Genomic DNA, 21,373 nt, shown 5'->3' with positions numbered 1-21,373 from the left:
TTCGTTCAGCGGATCGAACGTGATTGATATCACGCGAAATCAACAAGTGATCCAGGTCTATTCGACGATCGTGCGATCATCAGACCTGAAGATTGCCAACCAGAACAACAACCTGCTAACCACAATGATCATTGACGATCCAACGGCTGAGTACGTGCGAACTGTGGAAGACGTGTGCATTCCAATGATCACTCGGTTTGATCGATTGATGTTCCTATTCCGCGATATGGATGGTAATATCATGCGATTGAACGGCGAATTCGAACTCCAGTTGACGATTGATGACGTGTATGATGAAGTGCCTTCCTCAATTCTACCGATGAACCAGTTGAGTATGATGGAAATGTTCGGTAATACTACGAAGAAGGAAGTGAAGCTGGACAATCCTCTTTCATTCGATCAGTGTTTCATCTCGTCTTTGTTACTCAATGCCGATTTCGTGTTGCAAAACGTTTCATATGGCTAAGTTGTGCTAATTAATGCCGGGAACATACCACAAGAAGTACTAATACCTCGCGGCGTTTACCATATCAAGACGATCATTGTAATGTTGAATGCGAGTGATGCCCTGTTCGAATTGGTGTATAGAGGCGAGAATGCATTCCATATCACAGTAAATCACTTCTACACAATCGATTACACACATACTCCCGAGATCCAATCGATCCTCGGATTCGAATCGAGTGTACTGGTGAAAGGAGTGGATAACCCACGGCAATACTTCCTGAGTACCTCGTGCAGCCAGATAGTAGTGGTGGCGAACGGCGAGACCTCCCTCGTCCTATCGATGTCTACTGGAGACTACACGTTCTCCCAGTTCATCGAGGCAGTGAACAACGAGATGGTCAAGGCGCTTAACCTCAATAATAGTATTCCAAACATTTAATATACCCTTCACATGAAATCAAGTTCTATTAATATAATCTTTTAAAAAATGTATTGTAGAAATGCACAAGTTCATTTCAACTATAAAATGTCTATTCAAGAATAACTAATATGTAAAAACTCCTTTTGTTATTAAAAAAGAGATTTGTATTGTGTAATCCTCACTCTCGTAAATAATAATCTAGAGGGTATATTACACAAACTATAATAATACAACTACCAATAGTTGTTTTTGTAAATCCTGCAATATCCACTGATTATTAATACAGTCCATTATGTTTTTGATAATGGTTGTTTCCCATGAACAATGATTGGTACTACTGCTGTCTATTATTAATTCTTTGTACGGTTATACATTTTTCAAGCATGGGATTTATCTAATCAAAACAATAGATAAATACTATTGTTTACCTATTATAGCGGTACGTATACTTGGATAATTAAGCTTCTGTTGTATATTGGAATGTTAAAATAATACATCACTATTTGTAATGGTTTTATGTTGATTCAAATAATACTACTACTATTACTACACGTGAAATATAGAATTATATAAATGATAAAATCTAGATTATTAAAGAGTTTTCTTTCTTAAGTTTTTTCTATCTCGTTTCTATTTTCAAGTAACTTCTTATATTCTAGTAGAACAACACTTGTTGAATTATATTATTAATATAAAAATTATACAACGCATCTCAACAACTACTCAATAAAAAATGTAGCAAACATATTTCAGAAGCATTGCGATTTCTTTCATACTAATTCACTCGATTAACTTATTGTGCAAAGAATCATCTGAAATAGCATCTTCTATTTCTTATGTATTTAATGGTGTATTCCAGACTTAAAAGTTCCATTCACAAAAAAGTAGTTTAAACTCAGAATAGGTAAAATTATTTGGTTTGCTGCATTCACTATATGCTTTCAACCGCGACTGCCTACTCTATCTGTAATAATAATTTCACTTTCCTTACACAATTCCATGTGTAAAATTGATATTATTTGTTTTTTAATGTATACATTGATTGTCTGGAGTATAAACGATGTGATTTACAATACCAAACATAGTTTCTTTACAGCCTTGTGTTTTCATTATATTTGTACAGTTGAATTTAGTCTTTTGTTATTTTTAAATGAAAGGAAATTTCTTGTTGGCCATTTATTAGATTATTAACTGTGATAATATGATAGACTTTTCCAGGTACTATAGTTCGTATGTTCAACTAATATTGAAAAGCATACATAACCCCAATTTTTGAGAATTATTCTTATAATAGAGTTTATATTGATTCATTTTGTTTCTATTATTAAGTAATGGTGCTAGATAATGAATACTAAAGGAATCGATTGCTATTAATATTATCAACAGAGATTATACCATTCTAATAAGCTAAGCTTCTTATAATATTAGAGGATATTATAGACTTATAACAATATAAAGATAAAAATATGCGGTTTGCATTCAGAAGGAGAGAGTAATTACTAATATCATAATTTTACAAAGAACAACTATTCTTTACTGTATATATATGAGATGATACATCATATATAAAAATACACTTATTCCTTATTTACTCCTGTCCGGTATCTAATTAACATATATTTCTTGCAGACCCTGTTGTTTACTACTATCCCAAGTAGTTTGGGTATTCTCATTATTTTTATTCAATTAGTATAGACCAATATATTACATACGCCATCTGTGATTTGGAATTTCTTTGAATTGCTATATCGTTAATGATATGCGAAATGCCATTAATCTATTTTTACACTACAATATTTTGTAACATTTTGCTGAAACTCGTATTTTAAATTGGCAGTTATCATCGTCGTTAATAATTCTTTTGTTATACCATTATTGAAATTTGTATTAATCAACGTAAATTGTTTTCTTTCGTTAATTAATTATTAAGATATTAAAACTAGTCCTTAGATAATAAAGATATATAGATGTGAAAACAATTTATATTAATGAATATATTGGTAAGCGCAAATCTCAATTATTCCACAACAAATTATGGATGTTTCATGACCATACCTTCCAATTATTATAAAAATCATAAACGATCAACACTGTAAACAATCCTTATGCATATTTGTGTGCATATTTGTGTCGAGTATTAAAACGTATCATTATAAAACCTTATTCACGTTTGAGTGGAAGATTACGTATTGCTCAAAAAATAACGAAAAGCAATAAGTATAGATGATTTGTTACAAAATGGTATTTAAAACATATAATACTATCAATAATGTGAATGCAATAAAACAATATTGATATTGAACGAATGTAAAGTGTTATGAAAAGTGAAAGTATTATACTAAGATTTTTGAAAGTAACTTCCAATTGAAAACAATAGTTGGTAGATAAAAGGTTGTAACTATAAACAGTTGTTTATTTTTTAATTAGCCTCACACAAATATGAGTTGTCCTTGTTTAGCTTTTAAAAGAATAACATTGTAATATTGCAGTTTACTTCAATATTACCTATATAAATACTATTTTGGTAGGTTTTATAAATGAAATAGTTGTGTGTCATTTTGCTTTAGTATAAACTATCCTATTTAATGTAATTATATATAGAAAATGACGGTAGATTTGAAATACTTCACCTTTTCTGTGGCTATAACAATAACGTATATGACAACTTTGTGTCCAGGACAAGTAAGTGAATTGAGTAGTTACCATATTAAGCAAAGTAACTACGTTGAGCAATTAATCTCTTAGGAAATTGGTAAATACACATGTAAATCAATATTAATTTTCTGAGCTGCAAATTCTTCGATGTATCATTAAGTATTAAGTATTCATATTTTTGGTATTCTGTCCAACCTTCATAGGAAAAATGGCGTATGGCTTCTTTTGTCGAGTGGTTCCTTATCATTCCTATTGCATTTTTTTTATTTTTGTTTTTTCTGTTATAAAGTTGTACATGAAAAGTGCGTTGTTTCCATATTCATCATCAACTGTAATATCCTCCATTGTAAAATAATTATTATTTAGTATGGCAAACATACACATAATAATTTCAATAATTATGCATCACAAAGAAATCTCAAATCAACTAAATCGACAATTATAAACTCTTTATTTTTACACCCATATATACACAAAACCTTTTAGCTAATTATTGTTCTTCCTGTATTTACCTAATAATATCTTAACAGATTAATTATACATTAATCAATAGTTGAAATGCTCAACGTTCGCACATATTGTGTATTTATAAGATGTTATTGTGTAATTTGTGTGGTAATTATGTGACATTCATACTTAACAATTAATAATATAGATATTCATTTCTGCAATTATCTATCATAGGTTGTTCACTCGCATTGATGGCCTTTAATACTAGTTATCTAAATGTGATATCTTCTACAAAGTATTATACTTCTGAAATAAAAACATTGTCAGCCTCTATTTGTCTATGTAGGGATTAGTAAATACTAGAATGCTTAATATGATCGAAATGCTCAACGATAAGTATATTGAAAGGTTATGTAATGGTTATTTTACCTTTATGTCTTATAAGGCTAATAAATAAAATGTAATAAGAATGTATTGATACTATTATAGAATGATTTTATAGTTAATATCAATAGAAGTGCAGTTCAACATAAAATGACTTTGTTAAGTTCTAATTGCAAAAAAAACCAAAGCATATTTCTTAAATTCATGTCGACAAAAGGAGTAATGAATCTATCAGTATAAAATGTTTACACAATACATTAATGACTCATTATTTCTTTGTATTTATTTATATTATATTATTTGATTAATAATGAAGTTGTCTATAATAATCATTGGATTTCTGTTATTCAGCTTTATTATAGTATGTTCTATGAAATCTATATATGAATCAACTATGAACATGACTGTAGCAAGCATATTATAAAAAAAACAACATATGATCGACTTGATACAGTTATTCAGAGGCATTCATATAACAATACTATTATGTTGATGTGTACTGATAGTGGCTACATTAACATGTTTTTGAATTCCTACCGTGTTTGTGGTTTACAGCAATACAAAAATCTAATCGTAACATGTTTCGATAAGGCTTGCTACAAACGGCTAAAAGGTATGAACATCAATGTAGCTCTAGTTAGTGCAGAAAGTGATAAGTTGGTAGATACTTCAACTGCATCATCCTATGGATCTCGTGCATTTCGAAACAAAGTTCATTGGAAACTCATAATGTTGCAACAAGCTGTAAACCAAAACGTTCGAGTTCTTTATATGGATTCGGATAATATTCTGTTCAAAGACCCTTTTCCTGTGTTAAATTCCTATAATGGGTATGATTTTATTGCTCAAAGGGATGTTGATATATGTACAGGTTTTATATATCTTATGCCTACCCTAATGACAAAACAATTATTGGCAAAAACTATTGAAATAAGACCTAAACTGTTAAATGCTGATGACCAAAAGGCTTTTAATATGGTTGTTCAAAACAATACTTCAGTTAAACTTCTTTTTTTGCCAGATCATTTGTTTTCTTCTGGAGCAGTGTTTTTTAAAAAGCATTCATACTATTGGGACAAAATCAGGGAAACTCAAATTATGATGCACGATAATTTTGTTATTGGGATAAAAAACAAAATATACCGATTAAAAGAATTGAAGCTCTACAAATTAGATGTAGATGGGGAATATAGTAACCCAGATGCAAAGTATCTGACAATAGAGAAATGCAGTAAGTGTTATTTTACCATATTATTTAGATACATTAAATGAATTATCACTTGCTGTTGTACTGGCAAACAGATTGAATCGATCTCTCATTATTCCTCCTTTTAAATGTGCAAAAACCAGAAAGTTTTGTACACTGTGCCAATTCAATCCAACGCATTGTGGGCATCATATTCTCAAGAATGCACGTTTACCTTATAAGGAATCAGTAGGATTATTACTGCATATTTATCATAGGTTTTCTTCACAAATGAGCTGGTTCCCAAACACATAAAAATAGCAGATCAAACTGAAAATGTCATATCCTTCTCACAGAATTGTACAAATAACGAACTACTACATAGTGACTTTCCTCCTAGAGCTAATAATACTAATCATATTGAATGCCAAAAATGTTCCATGAAAGTGATTGATTGTGCCTATAACTATTTTCGCAATAAGAAGACTTCTGTTGCCAAGTTACATTCATTTATATAATTTGCTTTTGATTTCTCCTGTTTCTTTTATGATTTATATAAAATTCTGGGCAGCGAAAGTGTAAATAAGATGAAGCTACTTTTCATTGAAATCTACACTTCGTATCTCTATACGATCGTATCAACGTTGCGATTCTGTTTATAACATAATTTTCCATTTATCATCTTTATTCGGTCAGTTCATTACTTTTATTGTTTCTCCAACACCAATATCTTTGTAAATGACGATAATCATTATCATACTTATTCATCAATCCCCTGGTCATTTTAGCATGTATTTGAGTTACCCTAATCTCGATAACTATTTGCTTGTAGAATGTATAGGATACTGAAAAGTATGGTTTAATTGTACCCACAAGGTTTCATATTCTAAGGAAAAATATCTCAGTAATCACTCCATCAAGTGTACTATTAACATTCAAAAATACTCCAATTACTTAAGAATGTGAAAATAAGAGCGGTCTAATGTTTTCAGTTCTTTTCCCCTATTGTCTTCATTACACGCAGTATATTATAATAGTAGCTTGATATTTGTTACATGTAGTTAGTAATTCCACTCAACTGTTCAGCAATTTATATCCATTAAATCTATATATTTCTCAAGCATTACCAACTCTGATATCCTGCAGTCATACGACACTGGCTTCTCTTAATAAGTACTAGATATTACTAGTTATTCTCCTATATTTATGTTTGTGAATTTGCGTCAAGAATACTTGTTGCTGTATACATTCCTATATGCCAATATAGCATAGTAATTCAATCTTTAGTTTTCTTTTTAACTGTAATATAAGTCTACTTTATTCTCATACAACAGGATAATCAAGTAATGGTCCCAATTCCTTCAGTTTATTATTCGTTTTTTCAAGTATTGTTAAATAGTACACTTTCTTTATTGTATTTTCCGCTTGTTGAATGTTCTTATTGGTTCTCCCTCTTAATCACAAACAAAGAATCAGTGTTTTTTCTCAATTCATTTTATAATTGATCCTATTATTGTTTCGCATTCATTCATGCCGATTCTCGCTCTCTTTTTGATCTAATACTTGCAGGATATCCCATTGTACTATAAAGTGATTCATTCATCACACCAAGTCCAATAACAACCCACAAACCACAGTTTCTTATCATTCTATTTTCCTTTCCTATTCAATTCTCTTTCCGTACTTACTCATAAATCATTGGGCACTATAGAAAACCATGTTACACGACTCACAAATATAATATCTCCTCTTCCTTCACATCACTGTTCTCCTGTTTGCCCCTCACTCTCCTAATGCTTTATTTCCAGTCCTGTACCATTACTTCTATCCATTCATTACACGCCACCTATTCCGTTCTTTTCTTCTCTTCTCTTCACATCTCATTCTAATTCGTTATCTCTCCTTTCTACCTCCCCCCCATCTAACACATTCCATCACCACATTTCTTGTCAACAAACACACTAGTCAATGTTCACCGTCTGAGTCAAATCTGGTCTGCATATTCTCCAAGCGCACAGCAATCGTTCCGGAAGCAATTCCGCCTCCTTACACTCGATCACCAGTCCGAGATCAATCACGATCTTCTTTGCCTGTTTCAGCGTCATCTCCACAGACTACATCGCACCTCCTCCCAGTCACCTACGTTCGCAATGAACTTATCAGCCGTCACATCAATCATCTGCTCGCAGTAGCCTTCTCCGCGGAACGTTTTCTGTGGCAATTTGTGACCAATAATCGTGGGAACATTTCCCACCAATTTCTTTACAAACCAAGGTCCTTGGCGTTAAGACACCGCACTCCTATTTGTAGGATATCTCAGGACAACGCGCTATCATCTTCAGGCGGTCGTTTCGGAACGTGTCGTCCGATTCCAAGTACCGCTTCCACAGCTGGTTCACATGAGGTGAAACGGACTCAAGATCCTCGGGGACTTCGAAGTAGCTCAGCATACTCACGTATTTTCCCTTGTACTTTACCTATCCTTTCACAACCAGGAAGAAATAGTTACCATAATGTTGTACACATAAATGAAGCCCTTGTAGCCCTCGCGTCTTAGCTTCTGAACAAGAGACTTGCTGTTCTGGCTAAAATGCTCAAGACGATTGGCAGAATTGATCAACTCACAGCAAAGACATCTAAATACGCAGCGCTCCGACATGATCTTTTTTCGATCGTTCAAGTAGTTCGGGCCGCGAATCTTAAAGTTCTCTCCAGTCAGTCCAATCCAACAATCTTGTCCCTTGACCGGATCGTCGGCCTTTGTCTTATTCAATGAGTATCAAATACCAGCTTCCAATGAGTAGGGTACTTTTCAAGGTCAAAGAAAGCGGGTGAATAGACACCTCCTTCTGCATCAACCGGAGTCAATTCTTCTTGCTGCTCTCCGGAGGCTGCATCGATCGCTGCCTTTTCATCAAGAATCGCCTTCTCTTCTACAAAATCACGTCAGTCCAGTGAGATCCACCTGCTGTAAGTTCCATAACGGGTAATCTGTTTTTCTAGGCATGATTCTAGATTGACAAATCTACCTTTTTCTTTTTTAGAGAATCAAAATGTCGATCGAATCATCATGATAATCAAGATTTCTCCGATCACTATACAGTTTACTCAGGATTATAACAAAAAATCGCAAAGAATGAACGCAATTACCCAACCCTTCCTTAGTCTTCGTCGGAAGCCTCGGATCCAGAGTCCTCCGCAACAACCTCTCCAGCGAGTTGTTGAGCTGTCGACTTCAGCAGGTAGATTAGCAACTCTGTGACCATCTCCTGCGCTACGCGGTACTCCTTGCTCAGCTGCTGCTTCTTCGAGGCATTCACGATGAACACTTGCGAGAAAATCATTCCCAGGAACTCCGCGGTCAGATCATTTGATTCCGCATGTTTGAGCAACTCGCGCAAAAACATAATCATATACACAAACACATTCTTTCGGACCGGAGACATCTTTCCTCACGCTCCTCCCTCACTCCTACCATATTCATAAACGCATCGACGAACGCGCTGTTGATTTTCTCGCCCTTTTCAATGCGCGACGTGCACTTCTCTGGAATCAGCGGCGACTGCAGCGCGCGGAACCAGTCCAGCAGGCAGTCCGCCATCGAGTGAACGCTACCAGTCACTCTCTCGCCCGATCATAAACTCGATGCCCTCGAACGGTCGGCCCTCGTCCAGCATGTCGCGAATGAGCGCGTCCTCGCCTTCGATTCCCTTGTCCGTCCACAGGCCCGCGCTGTCGCAGCCATATTGCATCATGTAGTCCACCATGCGCCACAACTCCTTCGGGATCGCCATCGCTACGGGACTGTTGCTGCTGATCTCGGAGGACTCGCGCGCTAGTCGTCACGTTCTCGCTGCACACCGACCTGGAGCCTTCATTCGAATCAGGTTTTCGAGAGACTGTCCGAAGCAGGACATCACGTAATCGCCGAACATCGTGATGTAGTAGTCGCGATCGTGCTCCACGCGAAGCACCAGCACGTCATGCAGCACGTCGTGGCCTCCATTCAGCTCCTAGCCATCACTCATCGACTCGCACTCGCCTACATGCGCTGCTTCGGGGTCGATCAGCGCCTCCATTTCGATGTCCAGCTTCTCGTTCGGCTTCACCACGCCGTACGCCTTTGACACGTTGAAGAGACGCTTGCAGATGTGCGAGTCTTCCGCCTTGGGAAGGAAGTGGAAGTACGCGTTGCCCTCTCCCTCGTTCGAAATCGTCAGCGTGCGACGCTCCGGAGTTCGGTACTTCAGCTTGCCGAAATCGATCTCGTCCCCGCTCAGCTCCACGTGGACCTTCGCAGCGCTGTTCTCGCTCTTCTTCAGCTCCCGCTCGATCCGCAGCTGGATCTTCTTCCGCTTCGCGGGGTCGTACTCCTTCACACGGACGTTCATCTCGCAGAAAATCGGCTTGTGGTCCGATCCGCTCAGCTTCATAATGTGGTCGTAGGTCAGCACTTCGATGTCGTCCATCGACGCTCCATCGCCCGTTTTGTACAGAATACGATCGCACCACGCCGGCGCGCGGCACTTCTTTCCCTCCTTCTTGTCGTACTGCGTCGTGTACTTCTTGTACTTGTAGGTCGGAGGGAACTTCACTTCCGGCTCCGTGAACTCCTCGAACGCCAGACCTGCGCGCTGCGACACTTTCAGCTGCGCTTCATTCCGCCCAATCACCACACACCTGGTCCTTCTTCAGCAGATAGTCCAAGTCGTCGCGAGCATAATCAAACACGCGCAGCGTGGGCACATCCGAAGTGATTCGGTAGTTCAAGTCGCCGATCTGCGATCAATTCAACCACTCGCTGCCTACCCAGAAAATCAGCTGGTGGTCCAGGATACCGAAGGTCTCGTCCTCCGTTTTGAACCGAATGTTATCGCAGATCCTACCGTTCACCCACCGCCTCGCTCGCACTTGTGGAAATCCGCGTTTCGACCCGCCACGTTCTCGCGATGGGCCGCCAGATGCGAGCAAACGAAGCAAACCGTGCTGTCCATAAGCTTCATGCGGATCGCAGCGCCTCCCTTGTTTCCCATCATGCCCAATAGACCCGTCGCAGCCGTCGTCGCTACAGCTCAAAGCCGACCAGCGCGCTCACTCATCACGTCCGTCACGCGATCTCGAAGCGATTTGCGGATGAACACGCACAGGAAAACACCGACAAGGATTTGATGCTCGATCAACACGTAGCTCGTCTCCTACCGTTTACGAATCATTCGAACTCGCACATCGTTCTTGGCGCCGCGATTTAAAGCATTCGACACCATCTCTAACCAAACACCGGCTCGCTTCTGGCTTTGCGCCTCGAGCACCACGGTCGTTGCTGTCAGATCCACCATCTCCTCGAGACCCACAACGTAGATATCGGCCTACAGGAGAAAAGCTATAAAAAGATCCTACAGTGGGCTTTCCAGTCACAGAGCCCGTCAGCCAGATATTAATGTTCTCGTCAATCTTTTTGCCGTTCACATTCCAGGTTCCTAACCAAAACTTTAGATCGCGAAGGGTTGTATATTCGGGCTCGCTTCATGTGAATATTCCCACCATTCCATACCAATTGCGCATCTCCTCATCAATATGCAGCTTGTAGATTTGTTTCACAATCTAAGCAAGGAACTCGGGCGCCAATCTGCCTACCTTTTCGCCCCATTTACTGCTTTTTTGCTCTTCCAAGTCAGTAGTGAGCCATTCTTTAGGAAGTTCGAGAGCCTTTTCTGGAGGAGGCTGAATGCTATAGGAAGGGTTAATCGTCCAATTCCAGAAAAGGAAAAACGACTTACTCTTGAAGATCAGCATCACTTTCCACATCCTCGATTTTCTCGTCTTTGGCGGACTCTACGAGTCCCTTCTTCGAAAACATACGCTTCATTTTTCTCGGTGCCTCGGATAATCAGATTTGATCCAAAATGATAAAAATCCAAAAAAGCTGGGTTCGATCATGATTACGATTTCCTTAATATGCAAGCAGCAAATCGATTCTACATTGTTATTTCTATAAATAAAAATAAACGATTGGAATTGCTGGAAGAGAGTTATTGAGGTCGTTGTAGGGATCGTTACCTACCAATGGGAAAAAGGGACAACACGCTGGGATAGGCTTAGGGATATGAATCTGGCTGTAGAATGTACGTTAAAATGGATGGGAGAGTCGGGAAAATGGAAAAGTAGGGAACCTACGTTGATTGTTTTCTGTGCAATTTCTATTTCCTCGAATTACTTACAAATATGTATAGATTCTCTATCCAGGAGTGTAGTTTCAGCAATGTTGACACATTTTCAAACCAAACTTTTCTTCACCCCAATCTAGATATTTCATCCCACCTTACTCATATCCAAACCACTCGTCTTCACTCTTTTCATAAATCTCTTTCACAACTTCACATTATTGCTTCATTTTTATAAATGGACCCAGAAAAGTGGAGTAGATTTGATGAGAATGCTAGCAAGGAACAAGTCATGGAGCTTCTTGCAGCTGTTGTTTCTAACTGCGACGAAGGTCTCAATGGTATGGAGATGGATGGTTGAATTGATTCATATAGGATGGGAGTACATATTGAAGGAAGAAAGCAAAGTCGGCATTCTGTTTTCCAAAGCGATCGATTTACTTTTGAAGAAGCAAATCAAGGAAGAGGATCTTGAAGTTTATATCTCATTCTTCAAATATGCCTTTCTTGTTTGATTTCTGCATTGTGGTGATATTTAGTCTATGGAGAAGGATGGAATCCGTCGAAATGTCCTTCCATTGTGCTCTATTGAGATTTGGGAGAACGTTCATCAGCGACGTCGCTCTTTGGAGTTGAGTAAAAATCCGCGTCTCCACATGACGTGGGAAGTGTTAAGGACAAAGCGCACATTGCAAAAATACTTAAAGCAAGCAAGAACAGACCAAGCTCAGCCAAATGATCAAGCTGAGCAAGTGGAGAAATTCCTCTCCACATACGACTCCAACTTGCGACGAGGTCCTGAGTCTGCAGTTCGCTCCGCCTATGCACTTCTGCAGTCCGTCAACATGCAGGTATCGGATTGGACGGATGCAAAGTCGCAATTCTTCCCCTCTCTGCTCTCTCTTTTGTTCGATCTTCTCGCACAAGAAGGAAGAGACGAGCTGGTCACGCTCTCTGCGATGATCGTGGGACTTCTTACAGAGCTTCTGAACCAAATCTCCACTCGACGTTTTCTCATTGTTCTCATCGAGGACTGGCACGTGGCTGCGCGTGTGCGTCTGAGTCCTCTGTGCGATGGACTGCTGCTGCAAGCAGAAGAACGGCTGGAAGATTCCCTGGGCTTTGAGATGGACGAGGTGAGTGGACGCGCTCTAGAGGAAGTGGAGGCGAACGAGCAGTTCTATCACAAAGTCATGCAGCTGCAGAACGTGGCGTTCAAGTACTTCAAAACGCAGCTGGAAGAACTCTCGATGACGTCCGTCCAGCGCGTGATCGAGCGTCCGTTCCTTCTCTCGCAGCTGGATCAGCTCTCCGAGGATGCCTTGCGCGCGCTGGGGGTTCACTTACGGCTCGTTCCGCCTGCGGGGAAGGAAGTGATTCCAACCGTGTATTCCAAGCCACTGCTGCTGGAGATCTTCGCACAGAAATACGCAAATCGACCAAACCGAGTAATGCAGGTCAACTCGCTGCCTCTCTTGCCTGACGAGCACATGCTGTGGAATGAGAGCTGGTTGTCGATATGTGAGGAGAAGAACGGGCTGAACGCTGCCTCCATTTCGCTGCCCAATCTCAATCTCCAGTTCCTTTCTCTCCAGGATTATCTGCTGCGGAACTTCGAGCTCTACCAGCAAGAAGTGTACGATGAGATTCGCAGCGATCTCAGCGAAACCGTCTACCAAATGCGTCCTCGATTGGATATGAGCGGAGAGACGGCGTTTACCGGGAAAAGCCGAATGGGCGTTCCGCTGGTTTCGTTCAGCTTAACGGAAGTGCGTCGAGCGGCGATTGGAGATAACACTCCGGCCGAAGTGCGTGCCGATGTGACGTTTAGTCTGCATGGATTGCGAGGTGAGACGCGAAAGGCGTGGGAAGCGTTGCACGAACATGATATTCTATTCCTTGTCAAGATCGTCGCCACGAATCGCGATGCTTCAGAATATAGCTATGGAAATTTGATTGGTATTGAGTCGAATGGATGGATGGATGATTTGTAGAGAAGAATCAAAAGGAGAAGAGTGAGAAGTGGAGCGATTTGGATTTCCTGAAAAAGGAGGGAGTTCTGGCCATTCGAGGGTGCGAAGTCGTTCGAATGGAGGATGAAGACGGCGTGATTCTGAATGATTTGGTGGAGGCAGATACGCGTCTCAAGCGAGCTGGAAAGCGACGAATCCTCCGTGTTCGTCTCGACCCCATAATGTATCAGCACGATATGGAACAAGTCGCTGCCGGAGAGAAAGATCCTTACGAGAGCTTCAATCTGCTGATTCGTCGCGATCCCGCGTCGAACTCCTTCAAATCGGTCCAGGAAACAACTCGCGATTTGCTGAATCTGAAGCATCTGAACCAATCCATTCCGGAGTGGTTCCATGATATTCTCCTGGGTCTCGGTGATCCTGCAGCCGCTCACTACACGCATTGGGATTTACCGTCGCATTCTCTCGATTTTGCTGACACTTTCCACAATGCCCAGCATGTGATTGCTTCGTTCCCGGACCGCAAAGTGGAGTTCTGCGGTAAGAATGGAGAGCCTCTGTCTGCGGAGCAGATGGCTCCGCCCTTCCGTCTGACATTCGGTGAGAACGAAGACGACGACGACAATGATGACGAGGAAGAAGAATCTACTATTCAGTGTACCAGCTACACGCAGCGATTCCACTCCATAAACGTTATGTCGAGCAAAACCAGCTTCTACACGCCTTTCGAATTTGAACAGAAAGAAACGTGGAAGCCAACCGTGGAATTCACGCCTCGCCAGATCGAAGCGATTCGTTCTGGAATGGAGCCAGGTCTCACGATGATTGTGGGTCCTCCGGGCACTGGAAAGACAGACGTGGCAGTGCAAATCGTGAGCAATCTGTATCACAGCTATCCCGACCAGCGAATTCTTTTAGTGACGCGAAGCAATCACGCACTGAACGATCTCTTTGTCAAGATCGCGCAGCGCGATATTGAAAAGCGACACTTGCTGCGTCTGGGTCATGGAGAGAGAGATCTGGACTCGACGGAGGATTTCAGTCGGCTGGGTCGCGTGGATTATTGTCTGCAGCGCCGCGAAGTGCTCCTGAAGGCTGTGCAGCAGCTGGCCGTCAGTCTGGGATATCTGGAAGACTTGGGATTCTCGTGCGAAACCAGCGAGCACTTCGCTACGACAGTGATTTTCCCTCTGATTCAGCGCTATCTGAAGGTGTTGGACCATACGTGCAGCGAGGAGGAAAAGGCGGAGTTGACCTCGATTCCGGCGAGATATTCTGCGGAGAAGAAGAGCCAAATCAAGGAATGGGACGCAGCGAATGACACGGAAGCAGGACGATGCTTCCCGTTCAAGCTCTTTTTCGCTCCGCAAGGAAGCCAGTTGTTCGCTTCGTCTCTCTCTGAAGACAATCTGAAAGAACGAGGCAAGCGATGCATGCAGACCGTTCAGAATCTGTTCAATGAGTTGAAGGAGTATCGTGCTTTTGAGCTGCTCCGAAATTGGAAACATCGCACAGACTACATTCTGACCAACCAAGCGCGCATCATTGCGATGACCTGCACTCATGCTGCGATCGCGCGGCAACGCTTCCTCGAGTCCAACTTCAAATTCGACACGATTATTTTCGAAGAAGCAGCTCAAATGCTCGAGTTGGAATCGTTCATTCCCTTCCTCTTGCAAGAAGCCAGCGAAATGGAGCCTTGCCAGCTGAAGCGAGTCATCTATCTGGGAGATGCTAACCAACTTCCTCCAATCATTCACAGCCCTCTTCTGGCTCATGCCACCAATCTGGATCAGAGTCTATTCGCTCGATTGCTTCGTTTGGGAGTGCCGTTTGTGCAGCTGGATGCGCAGGGACGATCGCGCGATTCAATTGCGGCTTTGTTTGCTTGGCGTTACGAAGGATTAAGCAATCTGCCCCATACGGAAGTGGAGTTTAAGCGAGCGAACGCGTGCTTGCGATATGATTATCAGATGATTAATGTGGATGGAGAAGAAAAAGAAGTGGTCAATCATGGAATTCAGAACGAAAAGGAAGCAGGATTTGTTTTGGCCATGTACCAATATCTCCGTTTGTGTGGATATCCCGCAGAGAAGATCACATTACTGACTCCCTACAATGGACAGAAGGAACTGCTTCGAAGTTATCTCCGCGAGTATTGCAGAAAGAATCCGCTCTTTGGAATGCCAAGCAAAATCTCCACGATCGATAAATACCAAGGGCAGCAGAACGATATCGTGCTTCTGTCTCTGGTTCGAACGCGTTCTGTCGGATATCTGCGCGATGTGCGCCGTCTCTTAGTGGCCGTTTCAAGAGCGAGACTGGGACTGTATGTGTTCGGAAAGGCTTCGTTGTTCCGCGAGTGTTTGGAGCTGCAGGAGATCATGCGTCCTCTCCTCCAAAGACCGCTGATGCTTCAGCTCGTGGAGAATGAGTACTATCCTTGTGAGAGAGGCGTGGACGATGAGGTAGCGAGTTTCGAAGTTCAGAGTGGCGAGCATTTGAGTCAGATTGCGGCGCAGTATTACGAGATTCGTAGACAGCAGTGGGAAGCGATGCAGAAGGAAATGGAAGTGGAGGAAGCGAATGAAGAGAATGGAAAAGAAGAGGATGGCGAAGAAGATACGAAAATGGAGGAAGAAGAATAAGAAGAATTAGAATGGTATGATTGTGTTTGTAACAAAAAGGAGACTTGGAACGAGGATTTTGGTACGTAAAATCTGGAAAATTGGGCAAATTCGATGTATTCATTGTCTATTTCACACCTCAATAACACAACTACAACACTTGGTTCTTCATCGATGTCAGCTATGGTATACTTGTGATTGAAATACGTCGTGTCTGTTTCTCCATGGACACAAGGCTTCCAGGGAGACGGAACTTCCTTTCGTTCTAAAGCTTCCCAATCGATTCCCGCAAAGAACGGGTGCTTTTTCACCTACATGACGATTTCTCATCCTCTCCTACTTCTTCTGCATCGCTTGGTCCTCCTCCCAGTCGCGTTTGAGGGTGTCGATCGAGAAGGCATGTGATGATGTTGCATGCTTGAATGCTAAAGAAGGGCTATTCGTTAGTCCCAGCCCAAAAACAAACAGTAAATCGCAACTTCCCATTGATAATCTTCGTAAACATCGACTTTCGGTTATTATCATAAAACGGTGGCTACACACTCACACCCAACTCAATCTTCTACATAACCAGCAATCATCTCATATAGCAGCGTTCCCACACATACAACACATGCTTTTCTGGAGTATCATTGTATGGAATGGGTTTTCGTTCTGAAGTCTCTTCGTCAAAGTAGCTATTCACATTTGGATTCAATACAATAATTCCCATGTCTTCTTGCATAGCTCTGTGAAAGAAAGGAAGCATTGTGCCTTTCATCAAACCCTCGTTTATACACAGACTACGACTCCAGATTCCTGGGTAGGTTCCTGAGGAAGGAATCACAATCACCAACGTCTTCATCACCAAACATCCTAGAACACAATCATTATTTGCTCTAATGAAATACCTTTTGATCCGAAAATACTCCCCCGAGAGCAATTCTTGCAATCCATACTTAGTGGAATTCGAATTTCTTCAAAACTATAATCTCGAACCATTTTCATTTGGATCTAATCATGGTCTATTGACAATAATGTATTTACATATTGAGTAATCGACGTTACCGTTAGAAGTGGATCTGTAGTAAGATTTTCCATTGTAATTATAGAATTATCTTTTGTGGACCGGAGTCTTCCTTCCTCGTCAAAATAAATACCCAATTCTTTCAAGGTACGTACTAGATATCAAGATATCATCTTTGACTACTTGGATTTGAGCTCCATGTGCTATTCATAGTAAAATAGAGTGCTTGTTTTAATACAAGTTCAAAAGATAGAGTGTTTGCAGTATTCAGAAAATAGTGCGATTTTTGGTATTTCCACTTTTGAATGTGGGCGTTTCATTTTCATGAGATTGGATTTGAAGCATTTAGCCTATTTTGATTGTTAGCAGCATTTGCTTTTAGATCTAAGAGGTTTTTTCGGGACTCGTTTTTTATATTTGGCATTTGCAGTTTATTTCGAAATGACCTCAGTCTATATGCTTCCTTCTACAGCGATTTGTGAGAAGGAGGGGTGCATGTACCTTCATCAAGAGGACAAAAAGACCTTAAAGAAGTTTTTTTGTGTGGGGGTTGGTCCATTTGAATCCCTTTGTAGTCTGTGCACGGTAATAATTTCAAGTATGAAAATACTCTACGTGATGGATCTTTTTCCCAGTCAATTTGTATATTAGTACGTTTCTTTCTCCATTTTCATCGTAGGGAGCGGTTGTCCAATTAACGGAAAAGCGGCTATTGGAAAAATCAGGAATAGAAATTATTGTCGTGGTACTGGGTTTGTGTTCGTTCTGATTTTAGCCCGGAATAAGTGATAAAACCTATTTGCCCTCGTCCGAAATTCGGAACCATGAAAATAAACAAATTTACCATTTCTACGTCGATTCGCAAGATGAGGCGAATTCCTGGATCAGTATTTTGATGCGATGCACCCTTCCCTTCTGCTTTCTAAGTTTATTTTCTTTTACACCTCCACATCTAGATTCTTTTGTATTCGACGCAAGTCCGGAGCATATCCGCACCGCGAGTCTGTTTCCCAAGACCAAAGGTAGTTTTAAGCTTCATTGACTCTCTAGACATGCCCGCTCCTTACCGTCGTGCTTTGATCTGGAACAAGATCCGACTCATGGGTTTGCACTTTGACTTTTCAAAAGAATCTGAATCATCCTATCGCGATGTGAAGCGAACCACGCTGGTTGAGCTTCTCGACATTGTGGATTCAGCTCCGTAATGGACAAGAATGAAGCGTGAGAGATAGAGAGCTTCTGAACAACGCGTGTATTTTCCAGGAAATGATCCAAGGCATTGAGTTGGCGCTGGTTCGACCTCTGAATTCGGACTATAAGGTAGTTGTTTTGATCTGATTTGGCTCACTCAAAGCCCTCGTTTTCAGCCGAAGACGAAGAAATCGACTACTCCGATCCGGAATGGACGCATCTTTCCCTCGTCTACGAGATCTTAATCCATCTCGTTCTCTCCGTGAAGATCGACAACACGATTCGAAAGCACTACATCACGAACTCGTTTATCACGCGACTCATTTCGCTCTTCGATTCGCCCGACCCCCAAGAGCGCGAATATCTCAAAATGGCCACACACCGAATCTACGGAAAGCTCACAAACCGTCGCGCCACCATCCGCGGTGCGATCAACAACACCTTCTACACGTTCCTCTACGAGACGAAGCGCCACAACGGGATTTCCGTCCTCTTAGAGATCCTCGCGTCGATCATCAACGGCTTTACGCTTCCCATTCGCCCCGAACATCGCCAATCGCTCGAGAAATCGCTCATTCCGCTCCACAAAATGCGCCAGTACGACGAGTACAGCGCGCCTCTCTCTTACTGCATGACGCTCTACGCACAGAAAGACCCGTCGCTCAGCACGCCGGTTTTTTTCTCCTTTCCTCTTCGCTGATTGGTAGATTGTAAAAGGGCTGCTTCGCTATTGGCCGACCGGATCCAGCTCCAAAGAAGTGCTGTTTCTCAACGAACTGGAGGATTTGATGAGCCAACTCAACCCTGCGGACTTGGTTCCGTATCGGGAAGCGTTGTTTAAGCGGTTTGCGAAGTGTTTGGATTCGTGTCATGTGCAAGTCACGGAGCGAATTCTCTTTCTTTGGAGCGGAAATGTTTTCTCCAATGCGGTGATTCGGGACAAGGAGAACGTGCAAGTGCTGCTGAAGGCGGTGTATCCGTCGCTTCGGAGGTGTGAAATGAACGCGACGAATGAATCAGTGAAGCAAATCGTGATGCATGTGATTGGTATTTTTATGGATGCGGATATGGAGTTGACACAGCAACTAGCAGATCAGTTTGATAACGCCAAGTAATTTAATTCTTTGCCTGTTTGTTTGTTGTGCATTACAACTTTTTTTGGAATGACTCAGCCGGAATCGAGTCGCTTTGTTTTCTCAATGAGGGGTCCGAATGAAGACCTGAATCAATTCATCTCGGTCCTCTTTTCGTGTATTGCGCAATCGAATAAAACGGGAGACCTTACAAGCTTGATTCGTCTCCACTTGACGCAGAGTGTAGTTGATAGCGTGTTTAGACGAATTTTAGTGGGGACCTGGTTGGTGTGTGATTCAAGGCAAGAGACTTGACAAGGCAATTCGTTACATATCCTGCTGAATGTTTTTTTGCGTGATCTGGTTCCTTCATGTTGAACTACAAGGGTTTTGTCGCGCTTGTCTCCGATACCAGATCACATGAGGAGTTTGTGATTTTCCGCCCATCCTCAATGCCAATCACTGAAGTAATGAAAGACAAGAACGAATTGGACAAGAAAACGGTCAAGTAGTTGTTAATTCGAATTTCCACAAAGAGTTAATTTGGAAATCAAGAAGAACTCGATGGAAAAGGTTCTGTTCGATTTTGAGCAAAAGGTACGTTCTTTCACCCTTCACTTATTTCAAGGCCATTGGATTCGAGTACCAGACCCACAATTCGATTCCTGCCTTCGAGCTTCGCGTATTGTTTTTCACCCCTCTCGACTCTAGAAAGAAATAACGATCGGTTTAGGTCCTCTCTTCCACGTCATCGTCTCCCAGTCGCCCATCTTCTACTCTCTCGACGACCTCGCTGACCAGCTCCTCTACTGCTCCCTCAACGGCTGGTTCGTTCTCTCCTGGCGCATGATGCTGAATCCCGCGGTAATCAAGGAACACAAGGGCGTGTCGATGCTGGATTCGAAGTGGATCGGGTTGGTTTTGCTGGGAGTGATCGCGATTGTGGGGTATTTCATGTTCCGACAGTTCGCCGAGTGCAAAGAGCTGCAAGAGAAGTAGGGAGAACGCTGGGATAGCGAGTAGATCGGCGATTTATGAGCTGTTTGAGGAGGATTTGAGGGAGTGTCTGGACAAGCGAAGCAATGTGAGGATGAAAGCAGAGAGTGAGGGATAGATCGGGTATCTGCTGATTGGATGTGTGGCTTTGTGGATGTTCGTTTCGTCGATGCAGAAGAAACGGAGAACGAAAAGAGTCCGGATGGAGAGAGAGTTTCTGAAGGAATCGATTGTGGGATCAAAGAAACAAAACTAAACTAATCGGATTTTTTGGGATTCGAAATCGATGCTGTTTGTTTGACACCTTGCGAAAACGATGGCTTTCCTGTGTAGATATACACAATGAACACGGTTAGAACGATCAGAGTCACGATCAATTCGATTTCTTGCAGAGAAGTCGGCGTCATTCCGAAAGAAACTGGCTCCACAACAAAAGTGGCGAAACGTTCTCGACTGGATTCGGGAACTTGCTCTATGGAATAGGGTTTGGGAATGATATGAAGGATTGGAACATATTTTTTCTATCACTTACTTACAGACATGGGGAAAAGTACTTCAGGACTTGACTTGTCTGCATCTTCTCCCATCAGATACAGATCTCCATATTTGTCTGTCCTAAACGAGAAAATTCGTGTATCTAGCATCCGTCGATTGTGTATCGAAGGGTGAAAAGTAGGTAAGTCATCACTATCCTCTTCCAGGAAAAGATCATACTGCACCGGAATTACTCCCGGATAGGACATTACAATTTTGTAGTTGGTACTTGGTTCCAAGTCTTCCAAGTAAATCCTAGTTATTATGGG

General features: G+C 41.6%; 4 protein-coding genes; 2 read left to right on the top strand and 2 right to left on the bottom strand.

The window, feature by feature from the left end:
* Positions 1-4,876: 4,876 nt before the first annotated feature.
* On the top strand, positions 4,877-6,061 carry GSBLH_T00006614001 (uncharacterized protein; the record flags this gene model as incomplete). Its single annotated transcript, XM_013041949.1, has 4 exons — positions 4,877-4,970; positions 4,995-5,588; positions 5,617-5,792; positions 5,822-6,061. The coding sequence occupies 4 exons, from the start codon at positions 4,877-4,879 to the stop codon at positions 6,059-6,061; spliced, it is 1,104 nt and encodes a 367-aa protein (XP_012897403.1).
* A 1,444-nt stretch (positions 6,062-7,505) lies between these two features.
* On the bottom strand, positions 7,506-8,298 carry GSBLH_T00003241001 (uncharacterized protein). XM_013041948.1 has 3 exons: positions 8,053-8,298; positions 7,687-8,020; positions 7,506-7,657 (listed from the first exon to the last, which is right to left on the bottom strand). Exons 1-2 carry the CDS (start codon positions 8,200-8,202, stop codon positions 7,844-7,846), a joined length of 327 nt encoding a protein of 108 aa, XP_012897402.1. The 5' UTR covers positions 8,203-8,298; the 3' UTR covers positions 7,506-7,657; positions 7,687-7,843.
* A 375-nt stretch (positions 8,299-8,673) lies between these two features.
* On the bottom strand, positions 8,674-11,425 carry GSBLH_T00003240001 (uncharacterized protein). XM_013041947.1 has 13 exons: positions 11,178-11,425; positions 11,095-11,144; positions 10,941-11,064; positions 10,769-10,909; positions 10,689-10,738; positions 10,639-10,659; positions 10,353-10,608; positions 10,224-10,322; positions 9,590-10,192; positions 9,409-9,556; positions 9,186-9,378; positions 9,019-9,154; positions 8,674-8,989 (listed from the first exon to the last, which is right to left on the bottom strand). Exons 1-13 carry the CDS (start codon positions 11,334-11,336, stop codon positions 8,705-8,707), a joined length of 2,265 nt encoding a protein of 754 aa, XP_012897401.1. The 5' UTR covers positions 11,337-11,425; the 3' UTR covers positions 8,674-8,704.
* An 821-nt stretch (positions 11,426-12,246) lies between these two features.
* Positions 12,247-20,857, top strand: GSBLH_T00003239001 (uncharacterized protein; the record flags this gene model as incomplete). XM_013041946.1 has 4 exons in its annotated part: positions 12,247-13,694; positions 13,733-16,212; positions 18,678-19,174; positions 19,209-20,857. 4 exons carry the CDS (start codon positions 12,247-12,249, stop codon positions 19,614-19,616), a joined length of 4,833 nt encoding a protein of 1,610 aa, XP_012897400.1. The 3' UTR covers positions 19,617-20,857.
* Between the last annotated feature and the right edge of the window lie 516 nt (positions 20,858-21,373).

This window comes from Blastocystis hominis, assembly GCF_000151665.1.
Source record: "Blastocystis hominis, Singapore isolate B (sub-type 7) whole genome shotgun sequence assembly, scaffold_3".
NCBI classification, from domain to species: Eukaryota; class Bigyra; order Opalinata; family Blastocystidae; genus Blastocystis; species Blastocystis hominis.
The sequence above is the reverse complement of the archived record's forward strand: the minus strand, read 5'-3'. Positions and strand labels throughout refer to the sequence as shown.